At 39.1% G+C, this 23,642-nt stretch overlaps 1 protein-coding gene across 3 annotated transcripts in view; it reads right to left on the bottom strand.

Annotated features, from left to right (window-relative positions):
• DIP2B (disco interacting protein 2 homolog B) overlaps nt 1–23,642 on the bottom strand; it is a 285,417-nt gene that overhangs the window by 12,510 nt on the left and 249,265 nt on the right. For 2 of the 3 annotated variants that reach the window (XM_037846827.1, XM_037846828.1), the window contains 9 exons: nt 19,356–19,479; nt 17,765–17,886; nt 16,026–16,137; nt 6,782–6,891; nt 6,171–6,301; nt 4,380–4,548; nt 3,552–3,722; nt 2,462–2,523; nt 1,589–1,646 (listed from right to left, as the gene is read on the bottom strand). In XM_037846827.1, coding sequence (XP_037702755.1) covers nt 1,589–1,646; nt 2,462–2,523; nt 3,552–3,722; nt 4,380–4,548; nt 6,171–6,301; nt 6,782–6,891; nt 16,026–16,137; nt 17,765–17,886; nt 19,356–19,479 — 1,059 coding nt within the window. Of the gene's footprint in view, nt 1–1,588; nt 1,647–2,461; nt 2,524–3,551; nt 3,723–4,379; nt 4,549–6,170; nt 6,302–6,781; nt 6,892–16,025; nt 16,138–17,764; nt 17,887–19,355; nt 19,480–23,642 lie in introns of those variants that run through there. The other variant, XR_005218442.1, reaches the window with a different exon arrangement.

Genomic DNA, 23,642 nt, shown 5'->3' on the forward strand with positions numbered 1-23,642 from the left:
TGAACTTGTTAACTGCCTTAGGATCTTTGTTCTTAGTAAATGTACATGGCAGTATTAAATGTTCAAGGAGCATGATGTATTCAGAAAATGAGTTGACAGATAGATAGGTGGATAGATAGAATAATACAGCAAATGTGGCAAAATATTAAAATTGGTGGATCTGGGATCTGGGCAATAGGGTATGCGGGAGTTCTTCCTTTGGGGTTTCCATTATTTTTGTAACTGTCCTGAAAGTTTGACAGTTTTACAAAATAAATAGTTAAAAAAAAAAAAAAAGGGAAACAGAGAACCAGTTACCATCTCTTCAAGCTGAAAAATGCAGAACAAGATCATAACAGTAAGAATTTTGTAGTATTACTTAACCATATAACTTCCGTTTTTCATGATCTACCTTGTTCACTGAAATGATAGCCATAAAACCCCTTAAAGCAGAAAGGGCAGCATGGCTGGCAGGAAGTAGCAGTTAAAGCCAGAAATAAGGGTTAGAGGAACTTGGAGTGTAAGAGAAGATGGGGCAGTTTTGTAGGAGAATGGAAAGACATCCATGTCCGAGGGATCCTGAAAGACATCCACGTGCTTGGAATCTTCCTCAGGAGGAAAAAGGAAGACACAGACACGGGCTGAGAGAAGGGCCCTGGGCCTAACAAAATAAAGGCCTCTCTGGTTACCCATACTCTGCTGCCTTAAACCCCCCTTTTTATCCTGGGTTACTTGAGAAGCCCTACAATGATTATCTGGGCTTGAACATCTAAAATCTCAAGAAAGGAAGAGAAAAAGACCATCTTTCCTCTCTGGGCCAGGTACTGCACTGGGCTAGTGCTGAGCGTGCCTAATCGCTAACTGAAACAAATGAAGAGTGGACAAGACAACAATAAAATCAAGCCAACTCCAATTTAAAGAGATCACATGGAAGAGGGAAACTGCAATGCGCTCTCCATGAAGTTTGAAAGGCCACTTCCCTTATGACAGGAGCTGTTTAGCTTGACAGCATGTGCTGGTGAGCTATCATCCTTAGTAAACTAACCATAACTCAAACTCCCTTTTAACATTTTTAAGCCCATTCTTACCTAAGAAAACTTATCCCCATAGACACTTCCTCTCTCAAATATCATTGATCTCTTCCCTCTTTTGATTTTTCTTTCAACTTTAAATACATGGATGTCTTCCCTGATCTTAAACCACACCTTCGTAATCCAATTTAAACCTGCCACCTCTATTTTTCTCCTTGTAACCCTTATAAAATACAGAATTGGCTCTTTTTTAGTGCTGCTCATCCATCCACCTGGAATATAATCAACATCACATGTTTCTGGGTTGTCATTAAGAATAACATGTAGGTTAGACTGAAAAAAACTTACTGAAATTAAGAAAGTTTAAATCTAGTATTTTTCTCATTCATGTACCCATATGAATTTGAAAGGATTAGCTGAACTGTAATTGTTGAATTGTCTCCAGATTTCAATTTTTCTTGCCCTAAGTACTAAAAGGCAGAGAGAGAGAACCCATATATTATATGGCTTCAAGTTTCCTTAAATCAAATCAATGCTCCATAGAGCCCATCTTCCCAACTGTTAACAGAACAAATTACCTTTCCAGACTCTGAAAGGAGCAAACTCTGGGGAGCACCCCGTTCCACAAGACGAACCCTGCAGAAGAACAAATATTTAACAAACACAAGCCTTTTGAAAATGAATTCACATGTCTACTACAGCTGTATCCTACTTTCCCAAGACCTCTAGTTTGTGACACTAGAGCAGGGCTTCTCAACCTGAGCACTAGTGACACTTTGGGCCAGACTATTCTTTGTTGTTGGGGCTGTCCAGGGCCTCGCATAATGTTTGGCAGCATCCCAGGCCTCTAACCACTAAATGCCAGTAGTACTGCCCATGTTGTGACAAGCAAAAATGTCCCCAAGACATTGTCAAATGTCCTCTGGGGGGCCAAAATCGACCCCTTGAGAACCTCAGCACTGGAGAGATACTCTATCTGTGCAGGCTGAGTAAACACAACAAAGTCAGTGGGGTTTGGGCAAAGATTTCAGAACCCTCAGGCCAGGTGCCCTCCTTGGGACATAGCTAATTCCCTTCTAATTCAGAGAAAGTGTTTCAAAAACCCTACTGTCTCTGCCATCTTCTATTTTTAAACTCTGAGCGGAAAGAGTCTATCCATTTTAGTTTAATTTATATCAAATGTCATAAAATACTTTTACACAAGCAGGAACTAACTACTACATTTTAATATTAAAGAATAGTACAGCACTGTGAGAATTACAGCTTTCTTTTGATAAATGTAACTCTTATCAGGTATTACGAATAAGGAAATAATTCCTTCTCTCTTCCAGTCCCCCTCCTGGAAGAAACAAACATAAAAGGACTGAAGGAAAAGGCTGGCTTTCTTGTGGTTCAGAACTTTTTAAGCTTAGGAAATCTAACAGGGAGCGAGCAAAATAAATCTACTGTACCTGTCATGTCTTAATGACTTCAGATCTACATACACAGTAGTTGGATCAGGCCCTGACGTACCCTAAAGAAAAATAAATCAATGCATTGTTTATTTAAAGTTTAAATTCACTGCATTTCCATACTGCATATTTTCAAGTAGGTAGATAATTTAGCCATAGATATGAAGAATTCAAACTCTGCTTTGGAAGCTCACTCTCTCTTCAACCAGGTGAGGCTGTGCTGCAGTCAAAAACTGGAAGAGACTCCTGGCCTGGTTTTCTCCTAGTGTTTCTCTCCCACCGCCATAGAAGAGTAGACCCTCCGTTCTCCTCCTTTCACAGGTACTCTCACGGCACTCAACATTATTAAGCTGAGGAGGTTTTCATCTTTATACGCAAAGCAGGGATGAGGCAGGCAATGAATGTTAACTCAGGGATTTTCAAAACCAACACTGGTCCAAGCTGACAGGAAGAGGACAATGAGGGGTCTCCACAGTGAAAGCTTCATCAGTGCTACTCAAAGTACAGTGACCAAGGTCACAGAAGACCTGACCCATGTATGGTACCTTTGTTCACTCTCGCTCTCATCCATACCTATATTTACCTTATTAGCCTCCAACCTATGTAAAGTCAGACTTAGTTTGTACCCACCAAAAATACGATGGCATAGTTGCCACCTGGCTGGAGAAAACTTATTTATGCTTTCTTTGCAAAAGAGACGTACAATATGGAGGAGACAGAAAAACAGAGGGTAAGATATAAATAAAATTCAAACAGGATTCAGAAATCTCCTTGATTCATCAGTATGGAACATAAAACTATTAATAAGAATAAATATTATATTGGTGTTCATCTGTCAGGCACTGCTCCAAGCACCTGACACTTAGTAATCCAGTGATTCTGATTCTGCTAAGCAACCCTGTGAAGTATGATAATATTATCTTCATTTTACAGATGAGCAAAATGAGGCACAAAGAAATCAAAATAACAAGCCCAAAGTCCCATAGTAATTAAGTGCAACTGTACTCAGGCAGTCTAGATGCAGTCTACGCTCTGAAGCACTACACCTTCTTCTGCCATTTGTTAGCAAACAAGACGTGATAATGGTCACCTGTAAACATATTGCTACATTGACTCTTGATCCAAAAGTGGTGCTGACAGCCCGAGGGGACAGACCGATGTCTTTAAAGAGTTTGGAGAAGGACTGCTGGAGGGCAATGCGGGGCCGCTCCTCTGCCACCACCACACAGGTCCGGATGCAGGAGAGATTGATTCCTCTTGTCTGGAAAGATACCATGGGCATGAGCTGAAGTTAGGAGTTATCTTATCATATCGTAAGATAACTGACTATATATAGTCATTGCTCTACCTTATTGTAGCTTAGATTTCTTGTTATTTCCAAATGGAGAGATAGGATTGAGAGAAAAATAAATCTAGAACTCTGGAGATCTAACCTCTTGTCCCTTTTTTTCATTCTTAAAGTCCTATTTCTCTATTAAAGACAACTTAACATCTTCTGATCTTCCCATCTGCCAGTCAGATATAGGATCACTGATTACACACATGAATGAGCTACTCTTATCTTTGGGGTAGCCCCAAATCAATCAAATTCAGAGGTATCAAGTTCCTATTGGGAAAAAAAAATCTTATTGGAGGTCATAGTTCCCTTTTATCTTTCCGTAAAGAGTCATTTCCATTTAAGTTCCCAACCAGTTTCACATTCTTCTCCACAAAGTAAGAATCAGCTTAAATTCCGAAAAAGTGCATTAATTGGGAAGGTGGATAAGATAAACTTCCTGAGGTTTTCAAAAAACCTATTTAGTTGGCCATAAAAAGGCAAGCAGATATGTCTGTCAATCGCTACTCTGGTATTATCGTGCCCTGCCCCTATTTCTTTAAAACCTCTCAAGACCAGCAACTTGTTGTAGTCACTTCTTACCTTCAGCACCTCCACCTGGTTTCCAAGTCCTTTAGTGCAGAGCTCCATTACTGAATAGGAGCAGAAAGTATCCCTAATTTTATACTGGTTGACTATGGAGAGCCAGAGGAAAAGGTTGTTTTCTAACTCCATAGGAGGAATTAAGATGGACTGGTGACCTGAATAGACACTGCAATGAAGAAAGTGAGCACTGACATTATTAATTCATCTTGGATGTTTCAGAACATCATCAAACATTTACTCAGTATGAAGAACAGTGTTAGGTCATGTTAGACATAAAGGTATAAGAAGTAGCCTTGTTCCTAAGCAACTCACAAGACACAATAACTATAAAATAAAGCACAATGTGGTAAGTGCAGTAACTGAGGTATGAATAAAGGACACTGAGACCACAGAATAAAGAGCAATCCATTCAAATTGGGGAAGCCGGGGGTGGTGGGAGAGCGTCACCGAATAGGTGACACTTGAGCTGGAACTTGAAGAGTGAACAGGATTTGGGAGAAGTGGGGATGGTGGCCAAGGCATTCCAGGCGGAGGAACAGCATTTACAAAGGCACAGAGATACAAGAGCACCAGGTGTGTTTAAGGTTATCAGAAAGCATACTCCAGGGTAAAATGCTAGAGCACAGGACACAAAGGGGAGTGGTGAGAAGTGAAGCCAGAAGGGTGGGGACCAAACTATGAAAGGGCTTTATTTTCATATGAAGGAGTTTAGACTTGACCCAGCAGCAGTCATTACAGCTGTTAAATTGGGACAAAACTGGTAACATGGAGGAAGGATATGAGCACTGAACGCTGGGACACTAAGGAGAGGAGGCAATAGTGCAGGTGAGAGACAAGGGCTTGAACCCCAACAGTGTAGCCAGGATAAAGAGGAAGGAATGGCAGGGTCATATATTATAGGCATAATCTACAGCTATGAATCTCAAACTTTATAAACCTGTATAGCTCAGAATCACTACGAGCCTAGGAATCCTACATTAAAAAATACAGGAATCGTAGACTCTACTTCTGGAAATCCTAATTTAATAAGACTGGGGAATGTCCATTAATTTGTTTTGTTTTGCTTTTTTAAAGACCGCTAGGTAATTCTGACATACAGATAGGTTTAGGAACAACTGAGCCAAAGGACTTGACCTTTAATTGGATGTAAAGCATAAAGATATCCAAGTTGAAAATAACATTCAAGTTTCTAGTTTGGGCTTTTAGGTAGAAAGTCCAATCCTAACAAAGCTGGAGACACAGAGAGAGGATGTAGAGATGCAGTTGCAGGTGCCTATGAAGAATTCATGGAGATGTCCACTGAGGTGAAAGTGCGGGTCTGGAATTTCCTGGGTGGACAGTGGAAGGAGTTGGGATCTGCTCTACTGCATGAAGCAATTTGGCAAGGACAAGCATGCTACTTTATATCCACATGCCATCATTCCATCTCATTATAATCCTTCCTGCCAAGCCTACAGGATACATTCTGGCTGTTAAAGCCTGACGTATTTCACCCAAATATCATCCTTCTACTTGGCTCTGCTTCTAAAGTGGGGATTAAAGAATGGAACAGAGAGCAGATAATAAGATCACTACCTTTTTGTATGAGTTATAAAACCAACAGAAAAGAAAAAAAGGAGTACAAACAAAACTAAACAAGCATCAGAGATACATTAGGGGCACAAATTCTGGAAATACCAACATTTTATTGAAACCTTGCCAAATTAAGGGAGCAAGGGAAGCATAGGATGGTTATAACCCCAGGGTATGTTCCCACACATTCTGTTTCTGTGATTTTCCAATTCCTACCTGCAGAGACACCAGAGTGCAAATCCAAGTCCACAGTAAGGATCAAGACAGATGGCAATCTGCCGAGAAGAGTACAACTCACACTGGAGCTTAATGGCTCTACAAAGAGCATTAACTGCAGAGTGTGACATCTGGAAAGTAAGGAACACAGAACAGAATGGAACTGTCATCCTGGGAAGCAGAAAAACAGTGTTAACAATACTTTTGAGAAGTTCTGATTCCCCCAAACTCCTCCGAATAATGTATATTTTTCATTGCTTCAAACCTAATCTAAGTTTAAATTAAGGTAATGCATTCTTGTTAATTTAATTAATTTCTGTGAATACTGAATTTTATGAAACATGAATCTAAGATTTCATACTGGCTTTAACTACAGCTCTTATTATCTGTTAGCCTCTATGCTAAGTTCTGAAATTTTCATCATACAAATTCCTTGGGATAACTTATTCCAGAGAGCCAAGATTGTTATTTAAATATAGCAGGGGGCCTTGATCCTCCGCCTACTGGCCACAGCATTAAAAGTCCCAGGGGTAGTACTCATCTCTATTTTTTGCAGGCCTGGCATTTTACCAGCATCCAGTGAACGAGTAACTATATCCAGACTGTTTTACCTTCACTCCGGTAAGCATGCCAGTTGTGGAGACACTAAAATCAAGATATGCCAACATCTCAGGAGTGGGTGGTTTATACAGCTGAGGTAATCTTTTCCTGGGTAAATCATCTGCAATGAAAAGGACAAAAAAAAAAGCAGTTTAAGTCAGACATGATGGGACATGAAAATCATTGGTCTTCAACTGGTTTTCTGGGGCTTTGCTAGGCCAAATTTAGCTTCTGGGATTTGCTAAAGCTTAAGCTTCTCATATTTAACCAGGAAGCTCACGTATGTCACTCCAAGGGATGGTCTGGGCTAGAGGATACCACTAGAGAACATAAGCAAACAAATCTACGTCAGGTAAATGTGTTTAATAGAAGCTTAGTAAGGAGAAATATAATATAGTAGTTAAAAACATATAAGAGGCAAACTGCCAGTGCTCAAATTTCAGCTCTACCATTTACCTGCCAAATAACCTTGAGATTATTTCACCTCTTTGTGTCTCAGTTTCCTTCTCTTTAAAACGGAAATGAAGCCTATCCTCATAGTATTGTTAGGAAGTTAATTTACATAAAGCACTTTTAAAATAGCAACTAAGTAAATGCCCCCAAAAAGCACATCAGTTGTTATTATCATGCTGGTTTCAAGTTGTTCATTATTAAGTTTATTTACAGTTTATACATTACATGTTATATTAATCATGGACTACTTTAAAAGTTGAACCATTTTTTCCCAAGTTAACATAGAAGATTTTTTAAAATGATAATCTAGAATTGGGAATTATAGCCTTTTGCACATTATACTTCCCCTTCCTCCCCAAATTTGCTTTTTAAGTATGTCAAAACCAAGGATGTTAAGAATGTTTCTGGCTCCAACCATGCCTCTTCAAAACCATATAAGGGCTCCTTTGGCATTCTGGATCAAGAAACAATTCTGACTCTGAGCTTTAAATCTCTGTATGATTGGGCTCAACCCCTTGCCACGGACCCTATGTCTGTGGTCAAACCAAAGACTTTCTCTCCCTATGGCTCTTCCAATTCTATCACCTTCACCTACCTCTGTAAAATCATTCATATGCCAAAAGCCTAAAGAAACCTTCCTGTTGTCTGTACCACGGCCCACCTTTCAGATCTTTATGAAATCTGACTGAGTCACTGCGCCAATTTGAATGTATTATGTCCCCCAAAACACCATTATCTTTGATGTAATCTTGTGTGCGCAGATGTATCAGTGCTGATTAGATTGTAATTCTTTGAGTGTTTCCATGGAGATGCGACCCAACCAACTGTAAGTGATGACTCTAAATGGTTAGTTTCCATGGAGGTGTGGCCCTGTCCAATCGGCATGGGCCTTGATTAGTTTACTGGAGCACTATATAAGCTCAGACAGAAGGAGCGAACTTGCTACAGCCAAGAGGGACATTTTGAAGACTCGCGGAAGCTGAGAGAGTAGATGCAGATGAGAGACAGTTTTAAGATGGCCATTGAAAGCAGACTTTTGCTCCAGAGAAGCTAAGAGAGGAAAAATGCCCCCAGAGCAACTGAGAGTGACATTTTTGAGGAGCTGCAGCCTAGAGAGGAACATCCTGGGAGAAAGCCATTTTGAAACCAGAACTCTGGAGCAGATGCTAGCCAAGTGCCTTCCCAGCTAACAGAGGTTTTCTGGACGCCATTGGCCATCCTCCAGTTAAGGTACCCAATTGTTGATGTGTTTCCTTGGACACTTTATGGCCTTAAGACTGTAACTGTGTAACCAAATAAACCCCCTTTTATAAAAGCAAATCCATTTCTGGTGTTTTGCATCCCGGCAGCATTAGCAAACGAGAACAGTCACTAACCACAGTATATCTATTTGCATCATAACACCAATTCCATTTGTATTATATATTATAAATGACTGTGCTTATGTCTTTAAGTAACAAATGTAAAAAATCTAGTTCAGCAACCAGCACAAACTAACCACAAATACATATCATCCCTGCATTTAAATCCATATAAATCTTGCTGAACTATACAGAACTTAACTGAAAAAAGGCAAGGAGGAAATTAATGGTTAAGAAATTAGGAATGGAGTCAGAGTTGCTGGGTTTGAATCTGAGTTCTGATATTTACTTAACCTCCCCAGGCCTCTGTTTTATTATCTGTAAAATGAGGATAAAAATAGCATCTGGACTCGGGCAAGATGGCGGCATAGAGAGGAGTGGAAGCTAAGTAGTGCCCCTGGAACAACTACAAAAAACCAGAAACAACTAGTAAATAATCCAGAATAACTGCGGGGGGACAAACGAGACCATCCATTCATCATACACCAACCTGAATTGGGAGGAATGCCCGAGAACACAGCATAAAATCTGTAAGTAAAACCTGCGGAACCAGGTCGGGAGACCCCCTTCCCCATAGCCCGAGCTGCAGAGCCGTGTGGTGCCACAGAGAAGCTCTCTTCCAGCAAGCGAATACAGCTCAGCTGAGCTCCAACTGGGGTTTTAAGTAGCGAGTGTGAACTGCTCACTACAGGTACACAGCCCCAAAAAACAGACAGAGGCTTTGGGTGACGACTGACCTGGGAGAGCCGGAGGGTTGCCTTGGACTGGGTCTGAAGGGGACTATCTGTTTCTTTTTTGGCTCAGTGGAGAAAGCCCCAGTCATTTTCAGTTTCCAGGGCTGTGAAGCAGAGAAGGGTGGAGACCACAAGCAGAGAGAGAGACCATTGAAATGCTAATGACCTCCACCTGAGGGGTCTGTCTTCTCTAGGAGGAAAGGGGTGGGGCCCTTTCCATTCAGAACCAGACCCCAGAGCCTGGGGGAACACGGCCATACCTCCTCACACCAGTCAAGAATTATAGGCTAACAGGCGTCACCTGCTGGACAGAAAAGCACAGTGACCCGAGGCATCAAAAGGTGGAGCAATTTTCTAAGACACACCCACAGGGAAACCAGATACTGAATATTTCTTCCCTCTGGGACCTTAGCCTGTTCTGGTCTGGGAAAACCTGATTTGGATAACCAAGGAAACCATGCCTAGACAACAGAAAATTACAACCTACACTAAGAAAAACAAAGTTATGGCCCAGTCAAAGGAACAAACGTACACTTCAACTGAGATACAGGAATTTAAACAACTAATGCTAAATCAATTCAAAAAGTTTAGAGAAGATATTGCAAAAGAGATAGAGGCTATAAAGGAAGCACTGGACATGTATACAGCAGAAATCAAAAGTTCAAAAAACCTACTAGTAGAATCTATGGAAATGAAAGGCACAACACAGGAGATGAAAGACACAATGGAAACATACAACAGCAGATCTCAAGAGGCAGAAGAAAACACTCAGGAACTGGAGAACAAAACACCTGAAAGCCTACACGCAAGGGAGCAGATGAAGAAAAGAATGAAAAAATATGAGCAACGTCTCCGGGAACTCAAGGATGAAACAAAGTACAATAATGTACGTATCATTGGTGTCCCAGAAGGAGAAGAGAAGGGAAAGGGAGCAGAAGCAATAATAGAGGAAATAATTAATGAAAATTTCCCATCTCTTATGAAAGACATAAAATTACAGATCCAAGAAGCGCAGCGTACTCCAAACAGAAGAGATATGAATAGGCCTATGCCAAGACACTTAATAATGAGATTATCAAATGTCAAAGACAAAGAGAGAATCCTGAAAGCAGCAAGAGAAAAGCAATCCATTACATACAAAGGAAGCTTAATAAGACTATGTGCGGATCTCTCAGCAGAAACCATGGAGGCAAGAAGGAAGTGGTGTGATATATTTAAGATACTGAAAGAGAAAAACCACCAACCAAGAATCCTGTATCCAGCAAAGCTGTCCTTCAAATATGAGGGAGAGCTCAAAATATTTTCTGACAAACAGACAATGAGAGACTTTGTGAACAAGACACCTGCCCTACAGGAAATACTAAAGGGAGCACTACAGGGTGATAGAAGACAGGAGTGCGTGGTTTGGAACACAATTTTGGGAGATGGTAGCACAACAATGTAAGTACACTGAACAAAGGTAACTATGAATACGGTTGAGAGAGGAAGATGGTGAGCATGTGAGACACCACAAGAAAGGAGGAAAGATAAAGACTGGGACTGTGTAACTTGGTGAAATCTAGAGTATTCAACAATTGTGATAAAATGTACAAATATGTTCTTTTACGAGGGAGAGCAAGCAAATGTCAACCTTGCAAGGTGTTAAAAATGGGGAGGCATTGGGGGAGGGATGCAATCAGCATAAACTAGAGACTGTAACTAATAGAATCATTGTATTATGCTTCCTTTAATGTAACAAAGGTGATATACCAAGGTGAATGCAGATAAGAGGGGGGGATAGGGGAGGCATGTTAGACACTTGACATTGGTGGTATTGTCTGATTCTTTATTCTACTTTGATTTACGGTTATTTTTCCTTTTGCTGCTTCCTATCTGTCATTTTTTTGTTTCCTCTTTCTTTTTCCTCTCTACCTTCTTTGACTCTCCCTCCTGCCTTATGGAAGAAATGTAGATGCTCTTGCTTAGTATGAGCAGAATGTTCAATTAGGATGAACTTAAATGTTTAGAAATGAACAGGGGTGTTGGTAGCAAGATGTGAGAATAACTAACAGCGCCGAATGGTGTGTGAATGAGGTGGAAAGGGGAAGCTCAGAGTCATATATGTCACCAGAAGGAAAGTTGGAGGTCAAAAGATGGAAATGTATAAAACTGAATCCTATGGTGGGCAATGTCCATGATCAACTGTACAAATACTAGAAATCACTTCATGAACCAGAACAAATGTATGACGATACAATTAGAAGTTAATAATAGAGGGGCATATAGGGAAGAACTACATACCTATTACAAACTATATACTACAGTTAGTAGTATTTCAACACTTTTTCATAAACAGTAACAAACGTACTATATCAATACTAGGAGTCAACAATTGAGGGGGGTTGGTTAGGGATAGGGGAGGTTTAGAGTTTCCTTTTCTTTTTTTCTTTTTTCATCTTTCACTTTATTTCTTGTCTGGAGTAATGAAAAGTTTCTAAAAATTGAACAAAAATTAAGTGTGATGGATGCACAGCTGTATGAGGGTACCCAGGGGCAAGTGATTGTACACTGGATCTTTGGATAATTGTATGGTATCTGAACAATCTCAATAAAAATGAAAAAAAAAAAACAAAAAACAATAGCATCTATGCATTCTTAAACAATCAGTGGTTCAAAGGTGAAATCAGTAAATATCTTGAGATGAATGAAAACAAGAACAAAGCAAATCAAAACCTATGGGATGCAGCAAAGGCGGTACTGAGAAGGAAATCTGTGCCCTAAATGCCAAATTAAACAGGAAGAAAGAACTAAAACCAAAGACCTAATTGAACAACTGAAGAAACTAAAGAAAGAACATACTAATACCAAAGCAAGCAGAAGGAAAGAAATAAAGATTAGGGCAGAAATAAATGAAATGGAGAACAAAAAAACAATAAAAGAATAAAACCAAAAGTTGGTTCTTTGAGATCAATCAAATTGACAAACCCTTAACTAGACTGACAAAGGCAAAAGAAAAGAAGATGCAAATAAATAAAACCAGAAATCAGAACGGAGTCATGACCACGGACCCCCGAAGAAATAAAAAAGATCATAAGAGGTTACTATGAACAACTGTATGCCAACAAAGTAGACAACTTAGATGAAATGGACAATTTCCTAGAAACACATGAACAGCCTACACTGACTCAAGAAGAAAGAGAAGATCTCAATAAACCAATCACCAGTAAAGAGATAGAATCAGTCATCAAAAACCTCCAAAGAAAAGTTGAAGACTAGATGGTTTCACAGGCAAATTTTACCAAGCATTCCAAGAAGAATTAATATCAATCCTGCTCAAACTCTTTCAAAACATTGAAGAGGAGGGAACATTAACTCATTCTATGAAGCCAACATCATCCTAATACCAAAGCCTCATAAAGAGAGTACAAGAAAAGACAATTACAGACCAATCTCTCTAATGAATATAGATGCAAAATTCCTCAACAAAATACTGGCAAATCAAATCCAGCACATTAAAAGAATTATGCACCATGACCAAGTAGGATTTATTCCAGGTATGCAAGGGTGGTTCAACATAAGAAAATCAATTAATGTAATACATCACATAAACAAACAGAAAGGAAAAACCACATGATTATTCTCAATTAAGCAGAAAAGGCATGATAAAATTCGGCAGCCTTTCCTAATAAAAACACTTCAAAAGGTAGGAATCGAAGGAAACTGCCTCAAACATATCATACATGACAAAGGGTATATATGAAAAACCCACACCTAACATCGTACTCAATGGTGAGAGACTGAAAGCTTTCCCTCTAAGATAGGGAACAAGACAAGGATGCCCACTGTATTCAACATTGTGCTAGAAGTTCTAGCTAGAGCAATTAGGGAACAAAAAGAAATAAAAGGCATCCAAATCAGAAAGGAAGAAGTAAAACTGTCACTATTTGCAGACAACATGATCTGATATTTAGAATGCACACACACACACACATACAAAAAACAAAACTGACAAAGCTAGTAGAGCTAATACATCTTCAGCAAAGTGGTGGGATACAAGATCAACTTGCAAAAATCAATGGTGTTTCTATGGACTAGTAATGAGCTATCTAAGGAGGAAATCAAAATGGATCAAAGACCTAAATATAAGAACCAGTACTATAAAACTCCCAGAAGAAAATGTAGGGAAACATCTTCAAGATCTGGTTATAGGCATAGTTTCTTAGACCTTACACCCAAAGCACAAGCAATGGAAGAAAATACATAAAAGGGACTTCCTCAAATTTGAATACTTCTGTGCTTCAAAGGACTTTGTCAAAAGGGTGAAAAGGCAGCCAACTCAATGGGAGAAAATATTTGGGAACCATATATCTGATAAGGGTTTGATATCCAGAATCTATAAAGAAACCCTACAAACTCAACAATAAAAAGACAACCCAATTAAAAAATGAGGAAAACACGTGAATAGATATTTTTCCAAAGAGGAAATACAAATGGCTAAAAAGCATATGAAAAGATGCTCAACATCACTAGCTATCAGTGAAATGCAAATCAAAACCACAATGAGATATTTCACACCTACCAGAATGGCTGCTATTAAACAAACAGGAAATCACAAGTGTTGGAGAGGATGCGGAGAAACAGGAACGCTTATTCACTGATGGTAGGAATATAAAATGGTAAAGCTGCCATGGAGGAGGGTTTGGTGGTTCCTCAGAAAGCTAAATACAGCGGTGTTTTACGATCCAGCAATCCCACTACTAGGTATTTACCCAGAAGATCTGAAAGCAGGGACGCAAACAGACACTTGCACACCGATGTTCATAGCGGTGTTATTTACAATTGCCAAACGATGGAAGCAACCAAAGCGTCCATCAACTGATGAATCAATAAACAAAATGTGGTGTGTGTATGTGTGTGTATATATATTTATATATTTTACATATATATATGTATATATATACACACACACATGATGGAATATTATTCAGCACTAAGAAGGAATGAAGTCCTAAAGCAGATGATAACATGGATGACCTTGAGGACATCATGTTGAGTGAAATAAATCAGATACAAAAGGACTGATACTGTATGATCTCATTAATATGAACTAATTATAACTGTAAACTCATAGACATAAAATCTACAATACAGGTTACCAGGAGATAGAATGAGGCTAGAGAATGGAGAGCAGATGCTTAATATGTGCAGAATGTTTAACTAGTTAAACTTAAACATTTGGAAATGGATACGGGTGATGGACGCATGTTAACTCTGAATATAATTAACAGTGCTGAACTGTAGGTGAATGTGGTGGAAAGGGGAAGGTTAGAGTCATGTAAGTCATCAGAAGGATAGCTGGAGGTTAAAACACAGCATATGACACTGTGTGTAACACAGTGAATCTTGTGGTAGATGATGACCATGAGTAACTGTACAAATATTTAAAAGTTCTTTCATGAACTAGAACAAATGTATGACACTTGCAGGGAGTTAATAGTAGAGTGGTATATGGGAAAAATGTACCTATTGTAAACTATGGACTATAGTTAACAGTAATATCTTAATATTCTTTCATCAACAAATGTACCACACCAATACTAAGGGTCAATAATGGGGGGGGGAGATAAGGGATATGGGCTATTTTAGGTTTTCTTTTTATTTCTTTTTCTGAAGTAATCAAAATGTTCTAAAATAGATCATGGCAATGAATGCACAACTGTGTGATAATACTGTGAGCCACTGATTGAGTACTTTGGATGGATTGAATAGTGTGTAAATATATGTCAATAAAATTGCATTAAAAAATAGCACCTATGTAATAGAGTTGTTGTGAGGATAAAATAGGTAATACATGTTAAATGTCTGGCACATAAGGGCTCAGTAATAGTTGGACAGTATTATAACTACACACTACCAAGTGTTTTACATGATACAATTTAATCTTTAAAACCCCATGAGGTAGCTATTGTAACCCCCATTTTACATTCACTTTTGCCCAAGTTAGTAAAGATTCAGAGAGTAATGAGGTATCAAGATTTAAATCTGCACTTGCCTGATTCCAAAACTCACACTCTTGCAGATACCACTAATTTTTCACATATCCTCATGTTTTATCCTCTTCTTTAGTAAGGGTACCACACACACACACACAAAATCCATATAATTTATATTTTTCAAAGATTTTTCACATAATAATGCATTTGTTCTTTTCAACATATAAGTGACGCAGGCAGGAGTACATCGTATTTTAGGAAAGGGTAATCTTGGTCAAGGTTACATGGCCAATACCTGGTGAAGACTAACAGGCAGTAATTGATGATGCTGGAACCAGAACCCAGGTCTCCTGATGCCCAGTCCAGGCTTTTTTCAATAATATTACATCTAGAAGTCAAGGAACAGCTCTTCCCAATATTTTATGTGGCTTGCCCTCCATATACAAGGTCACATTCAGCATAAAAACCAACTTTTAATGATGCCCAGAATAACAAGACACTTTTTGTTTAAAGTGTTCTTAGCATGTTGTGATCTGAATCTTTGGATCTGGGTTGTTGCAATGTCCAGTCCTTTGGTAACAGAAGCTGACTAGATATTATGTTTTGTCTCTGTCTTAGCAGATGGATTGTGTTATGATACAAGAGCTGTGTAAACATCTCTGGCATGAGAATCTAGGAATTCTCAGTTAGCAATGCTCTTGCTCTCTCAACAGCTCTGGAAACATCTCCCTTCACCTGTGTCAATGATGGTTGGCCAGGTTTTCACATCCACAGCTGCTGCTGCCTCTCGGGACCTCAGTAACCTCATGAGGGTCTGAGTGGTGAGGATACAGGCTGCTTTGCTGACCTAGAAAACAAATGGACAGTAATAAGCACCAGGAGGCTTTGCCCCAGTGTGATACCTCAGTCTTTGGCTACTGCCAAAAGCAACTTGCACACCACCCTGGATCGGGTACTATCAATTTTTCAAAGAACACATATTGGACAAGGAGGCCAGTGTTTCTGTACACTCTTCCTTCTGGAAATGATTTAACACTTAACTGACTCAATGCTGGACTTGCGGTGGTTTGAAGCTGTATGTACCCCAGAAAAACATGTTCTTGAATCAGTCCATTCCTATGGGTGTGAACACATTGTAAGTAGGACCTTTTGATGAGGTTACTTCAGTTAAGGTGTGGCCCATTTCAATCAGGATGGGTCTTTATTCTATTGCTGGAGTCCTTTAGAAGTGGAGTGAAAGTCAGAAAGCCACAGGGAGCAGCCAGAAGGTGAAATTCAACAGAACCAGGAAGAGAAGGGAGAAACCAGGAGAAGTCACCATGTGACTTGCCATGTGCCAACCTAAAGACCAAGAATAGCCAGCGGCCAGTCCAGAACACCACAGACTTCAGGAAGAAAGCACTGCCTTGACGATGCCTTGATTTGGACTTTTTCCTAGCCTCACACTGTATTCACACACAGAATTTCCATTGTTAAACCCTACCCATTTTATGGTATTGCTTGAGCAGCCTAGGAAACTAAAACAGACATGGATTCTGTACTGCTGAAAAAACGAGGGGAATAAGATAATCGTTTTTGGAGTTTGGGTTCACAACTGTCTAGTGAAACTTACTAGACCTAGAGCATATACTGAATTTGAGGAACACTGATGCATACATATGGTCTCCCAGAAATGAAATTCTCTTGCACACCTACACATGAAATGCAAAATGACCTACTTCCCACATGAATTGCGGCAACTGAAAGAAACACCACTGTCTGCTTTTCTGGCCCACTTTGCAGAAAATAACAAGGGCATTTTTCCGAATTAAACTTTGCTGTAATAAAATAATCATCTATGGTAAAAACTTGGCTTTTATGCTGCAGGCTCAAGTTGCTGACAAAGCAACAGTTCTTAAAGAAACAAATTTTACATAACCAAACAATATACAGGGCAAGACTACCCTTTGCTTTAAAGTATATTAGGAGAGATGTAATATAGATTTATCTAATTTTCTTCAATTCTCAAAACCTGTAGAAGCTTCTATCATCACAGAGCAAGGGGAAACAACTTTTTGGACACTTTTTAATGCTATATAGGTGAATTTACGAAACAAAAATAAAAGTGACCTGAGACTAGGGAGAATTCAGAGGCTGGCATATAAAGTTACCTTAGTTACTACACATAGTAACATGAGACAGATAACATTTTTTTAAAAGGGGGCAAAAAAACAAGTTTTATGGAGGATTGCTAAGGACAGCTTCACCTCCTTAATGCTCATGATAAATGCCTATAATTTTGTATCTCATCAATGACCATTTTATCACAGTTTCTTCATTGAATAACAATGATCACTTATCCCAGATGAGGAAAAGGAGGTAGTTTTCAGGGGACAGATTTCACCTCCCGACTCAATGTAACTAGTATGGATCATTAGTTGCTCACGTCTGGATTTTATGCACTGAGGACAGGATAAGGTATACTTGGTACTTACATCAACAATCATGCGGACAGTGGGCAAGGTAGCTGTAAGGTTCTGAGCGTGAGGAGGCCGGACTGTCACAGGAATGCACCCTGCATACAGGCAGCCATAGAAGGCAGCAATTAAGTCAATGCCTGCAAAGCACAGAGGACCATGTCAGGAGAGCCACTCAAGTGCCTGGTATTGCTGAGAAACTAACAGGCAGATTTTCCAAAACCAGTTTATTAAATCACACACAAGCTGGGTTACTTAGAACACAACTTAATAGAGACACTAGCAGAAAAATTTTTTAAATCAAAACACACTGAAGGTGAAGATGGAAACATATAAAACAACTTAAACAAAATAGAGAAGTCAAGAATAAATAATGAGAAAGGAAGTCAGAAGTAAAGTAAATTCTGGAAAGATACCTGAAGGACAGAATGAGTGTTGAAATGACAAAATAAAAATGAAAAAGACTAAACTGTGGCATTATATTTATATAAAAAGAACAATAATAGCAGCCATATAAACCTGTGAGGATTAAGTAGAAATGGTTTAATAGAACTCTAATGTTCAAAAACTTAGAGGTAAAAGCCCCACTGAATACTCAATCGCTTGGATCACTCCAGGAATAGCATCCAGAAGAAGGTTGCTAGGAGTATGGGGAAGGGTTCCGATATCATAACTTAGGAAAAATAACTGCAGAAACCAGATTTGCTCCATAAACGGGTGCAAATTTTAGGGAGGCAAAGTGTAACTCAATTATGAAGAAGATTCAGTAAAATCAGGACTTAGGGAGTGGCCTCTTCAGAAGTGCTCTGGTCTGTCACTAGGTCATTAACTGACAGATGGAAGACAATCTCATAAGAACACCATGGGAGGGATTTCTGAACAAGATGCCTTTCTGAAATCTTAAATTTTTGATGTAAATAAGATAACATACTGAGAATCACAGAGTAAAATGAAGTGTGTGTATGGGGGGGTGAGGTGGTAAAAGATGAAAAAAAGGCTGGATGTATGAGTGGGTTGGGTGGCAGAAGAAATTAAAGGAAGGGATATGGTGAATATTTCACCTAAAAATTTTAATAATATTTATACCTGTCACCAAATAATTCTGATCCCTCTAACTAGGTAGAGAAGGTTATTGAATTAAATTAGAGCATGACAGATGAAAGAGGCAATGGAGAAATACTAGACATTAATCATGATATGAAAAATATTAAGTCAACAGAGGTCAAGCACAACATTCTTTTGGAAACTGAGTGAAATGGTCCGATTCCTAAACACTCCTAGAAACAAAGCATTTGTTTGAGGCTTTCCAAAAGTCAGACAACTGAAGTCTTCATTCATTCACTCAATATTTACTGGGTGCCTTTTACTCAATATTTACTGAGGCACTAGGCTGGATGGCAGGGATACAAGTGTAAATAAAACAGAGCCAGGACACTGCCGTATGCCAGGGCTGAGGCTTGGTTCACACCTTAGTCCACATGGGTGGTGCCTCCCAGGTTGGGGAGCATATAGCCGACATGGACATGGGCAGCAGCCCTGAGTTCCTGTCCGCTCTAGTCTGGAGTCTAGTAATAGAGCTTAAAGTCTAGTTCAGCAATCTATTGCTTACCAGGTGGATACAGCAATACCACATTGTCTCCTGCATTTAGATGTCCTTTATCACCAAGAACTGATGCAATCCTCTCTGCTCGTTTATGAAGTTGAAGGCAGCTGGCTGTGCACACAGTAGTTCCCTTTAAACACAAGAAAGCATAATTGGGTCAAAGTTCAGTAAGGAAATAAAACAGTAACAAGTACAGCCAATCCAGTATCATATCTGACAGGCTTGTGCCTTGGTAGATTGTCTTTAGCAAGTTATTGACTCCAATGAAAACTCCCCCAGTACCAACAGATATGTGCAGGAATTTCTTTTTTTTTTTTTTTTTTTTAATCTTCATTTTATTGAGATATATTCACATACCACACAGTCATACAAAACAAATCGTACATTCAATTATTCACAGTACCATTACATTGCTGTACATTCATCACCTAAATCAATCCCTGACACCTTCATTAGCACACACACAAAAATAACAAGAATAATAATTAAAGTGAAAAATAGCAATTGAAGTAAAAAAGAACACTGGGTACCTTTGTCTGTTTGTTTGTTTGTTTCTTTCCTTCCCCTATTTTTCTACTCATCCATCCATAAACTAGACAAAGAGGAGTGTGGTCTTTATGGCTTTCCCAATCCCATTGTCACCCCCCATAAGCTACATTTTTATACAGTTATCTTTTTTTTTTTAATCATCATTTTATTGAGATATATTCACATACCACGCAGTCATACAAAACAAATCGTACCTCTGATTGTTTACAGTACCATTACATAGTTGTACATTCATCACCTAAATCAATCCCTGACACCTTCATTAGCACACACACAAAAATAACAAGAATAATAATTAGAGTGAAAAAGAGCAATTGAAGTAAAAAAGAACACTGGGTACCTTTGTCTGTTTGTTTCCTTCCCCTATTTTTCTACACATCCATCCATAAACTAGACAAAGTGGAGTGTGGTCCTTATGGCTTTCCCAATCCCATTGTCACCCCTCATAAGCTACATTTTTATACAACTGTCTTCGGGATTCATGGGTTCTGGGTTGTAGTTTGATAGTTTCAGGTATCCACCACCAGCTACCCCAATTCTTTAGAACCTAAAAAGGGTTGTCTAAAGTGTGCGTAAGAGTGCCCACCAGAGTGACCGCTCGGCTCCTTTTGGAATCTCTCTGCCACTGAAGCTCATTTCATTTCCTTTCACATCCCCCTTTTGGTCAAGAAGATGTTCTCCGTCCCACGATGCCGGGTCTACATTCCTCCCCGGGAGTCATATTCCACATTGCCAGGGAGATTCACTCCCCTGGGTGTCTGATCCCACGTAGGGGGGAGGGCAGTGATTTCACCTTTCAAGTTGGCTTAGCCAGAGAGAGAGGGCCACATCTGAGCAACAAAGAGGCATTCAGGAGGAGACTCTTAGGCACAAATACAGGGAGGCCTAGCCTCTCCTTTGCAGCAACCGTCTTCCCAAGGGTAAAACTTATGGTAGAGGGCTCAACCCATCAAACCACCAGTCCCCTATGTCTGTGGTCATGTTAGCAACCATGGAGGTGGGGTAGGCGAATACCCCTGCATTCTCCACAGGCTCCTCAAGGGGGCACTGCATCTTTTTTTTTTCCTTGTTTTTCTTTTCTTTTTTTTTTTTTAACTTTCCCTTCTTTTTTAAATCAACTGTATGAAAAAAAAAGTTAAAAAGAAAACAAACATACAATAAAAGAACATTTCAAAGAGACCATAACAAGGGAGTAAGAAAAAGACAACTACCCTAAGATAACTGCTTAACTTCCAACATGTTCCTACTTTACCCCAAGAAAGTTACATAATATAGCAACATTTCTGTGAACTTGTTCCTACTATATCCATCAGAAATTAACAGACCATAGTCATTTCTGGGCATCCCCAGAACGTTAAATAGCTTATCTGTTCTTGGATTATTGTTCCCCCTTCCTTAATTGCTCTCTACTGCTAGTTCCCCTACATTCTACATTATAAACCATTTGTTTTACATTTTTCAAAGTTCACATTAGAGGTAGCATATAATATTTCTCTTTTTGTGCCTGGCTTATTTCGCTCAGCATTATGTCTTCAAGGTTCATCCATGTTGTCATATGTTTCACGAGATCGTTCCTTCTTACTGCCGCGTAGTATTCCATCGTGTGTATATACCACATTTTATTTATCCACTCATCTGTTGAAGGACATTTGGGTTGTTTCCATCTCTTGGCAATTGAGAATAATGCTGCTATGAACATTGGCGTGCAGATATCTGTTCGTGTCACTGCTTTCTGATCTTCCGGGTATATACCGAGAAGTGCAATCACTGGATCGAATGGTAGCTCTATATCTAGTTTTCTAAGGAACTGCCAGACTGACTTCCAGAGTGGCTGAACCATTATACAGTCCCACCAACAATGAATAAGAGTTCCAATTTCTCCACATCCCCTCCAGCATTTGTAGTTTCCTGTTTGTTTAATGGCAGCCATTCTAACCGGTGTTAGATGGTATCTCATTGTGGTCTTAATTTGCATCTCTCTAATAGCTAGTGAAGCTGAACATTTTTTCATGTGTTTCTTGGCCATTTGTATTTCCTCTTCAGAGAACTGTCTTTTCATATCTTTTGCCCATTTTATAATTGGGCTGTCTGTACTATGGTCATTGAGTTGTAGGATTTCTTTGTATATACAAGATATCAGTCTTTTGTCAGATACATGGTTTCCAAAAATTTTTTCCCATTGAGTTGGCTGCCTCTTTATCTTTTTGAGAAATTCCTTTGAGGTGCAGAAACTTCTACGCTTGAGGAGTTCCCATTTATCTATTTTCTCTTTTGTTGCTTGTGCTTTGGGTGTAAAGTCTAGGAAGTGGCCACCTAATACAAGGTCTTGAAGATGTTTTCCTACATTATCTTCTAGGAGTTTTATGGTACTTTCTTTTATATTGAGATCTTTGGTCCATTTTGAGTTAATTTTTGTGTAGGGGGTGAGGTAGGGGTCCTCTTTCATTCTTTTGGATATGGATATCCAACTCTCCCAGCCCCATTTGTTGAAAAGACCATTATGGCTCAGTTCAGTGACTTTGGGGGCCTTATCAAAGATCAGTCGGCCATAGATCTGAGGGTCTATCTCCGAATTCTCAATTCGATTCCATTGATCTATATGTCTATCTTTGTGCCAGTACCATGCTGTTTTGGCAACTGTGGCTTTATAATAAGCTTCAAAGTCAGGGAGTGTAACTCCTCCCACTTCGTTTTTCTTTTTTAGAGTGTCTTTAGCAATTCGAGGCATCTTCCCTTTCCAAATAAATTTGATAACTAGCTTTTCCAAGTCTGCAAAGTAGGTTGTTGGAATTTTGATTGGGATTGCATTGAATCTGTAGATGAGTTTGGGTAGAATTGACATCTTAATGACATTTAGCCTTCCTATCCATGAACATGGAATATTTTTCCATCTTTTAAGGTCCCCTTCTATTTCTTTTAGTAGAGTTATGTAGTTTTCTTTGTATAGGTCTTTTACATCTTTGGTTAAGTTTATTCCTAGGTACTTGATTTTTTTAGTTGCTATTGAAAATGGTATCTTTTTCTTGAGTGTCTCTTCAGTTTGTTCATTTCTAGCATATAGAAACATTACTGACTTATGTGCATTAATCTTGTATCCCGCTACTTTGCTAAATTTGTTTATTAGCTCTAGTAGCTGTATCGTCGATTTCTCAGGGTTTTCTAGATATAAGATCATATCATCTACAAACAATGACAGTTTTACTTCTTCTTTTCCAATTTGGATGCCTTTTATTTCTTTGTCTTGCCGGATTGCCCTGGCTAGCACTTCCAGCACAATGTTGAATAACAGTGGTGACAGCGGGCATCCTTGTCTTGTTCCTGATCTTAGAGGGAAGGCTTTCAGTCTCTCACCATTGAGTACTATGCTGGCTGTGGGTTTTTCATATATGCTCTTTATCATGTTGAGGAAGTTTCCTTCAATTCCTACCTTTTGAAGTGTTTTTATCAAAAAGGGATGTTGGATTTTGTCAAATGCTTTTTCAGCATCTATTGAGATGATCAATTGACTTTTCCCTTTCGAGTTTTTAATGTGTTGTAATACATTGATTGTTTTTCTTATGTTGAACCATCCTTGCATGCCTGGAATGAACCCCACTTGGTCATGGTGTATGATTTTTTTAATGTGTCTTTGGATTCGATTTGCAAGTATTTTGTTGAGGATTTTTGCATCTATATTCATTAGGGAGATTGGCCGGTACTTTTCCTTTTTTGTAGCAACTTTGCCTGGTTTTGGTATTAGATTGA

Source organism: Choloepus didactylus, chromosome 8 (genome assembly GCF_015220235.1).
Source record: "Choloepus didactylus isolate mChoDid1 chromosome 8, mChoDid1.pri, whole genome shotgun sequence".
In the NCBI taxonomy this organism is placed as follows: domain Eukaryota; kingdom Metazoa; phylum Chordata; class Mammalia; order Pilosa; family Megalonychidae; genus Choloepus; species Choloepus didactylus.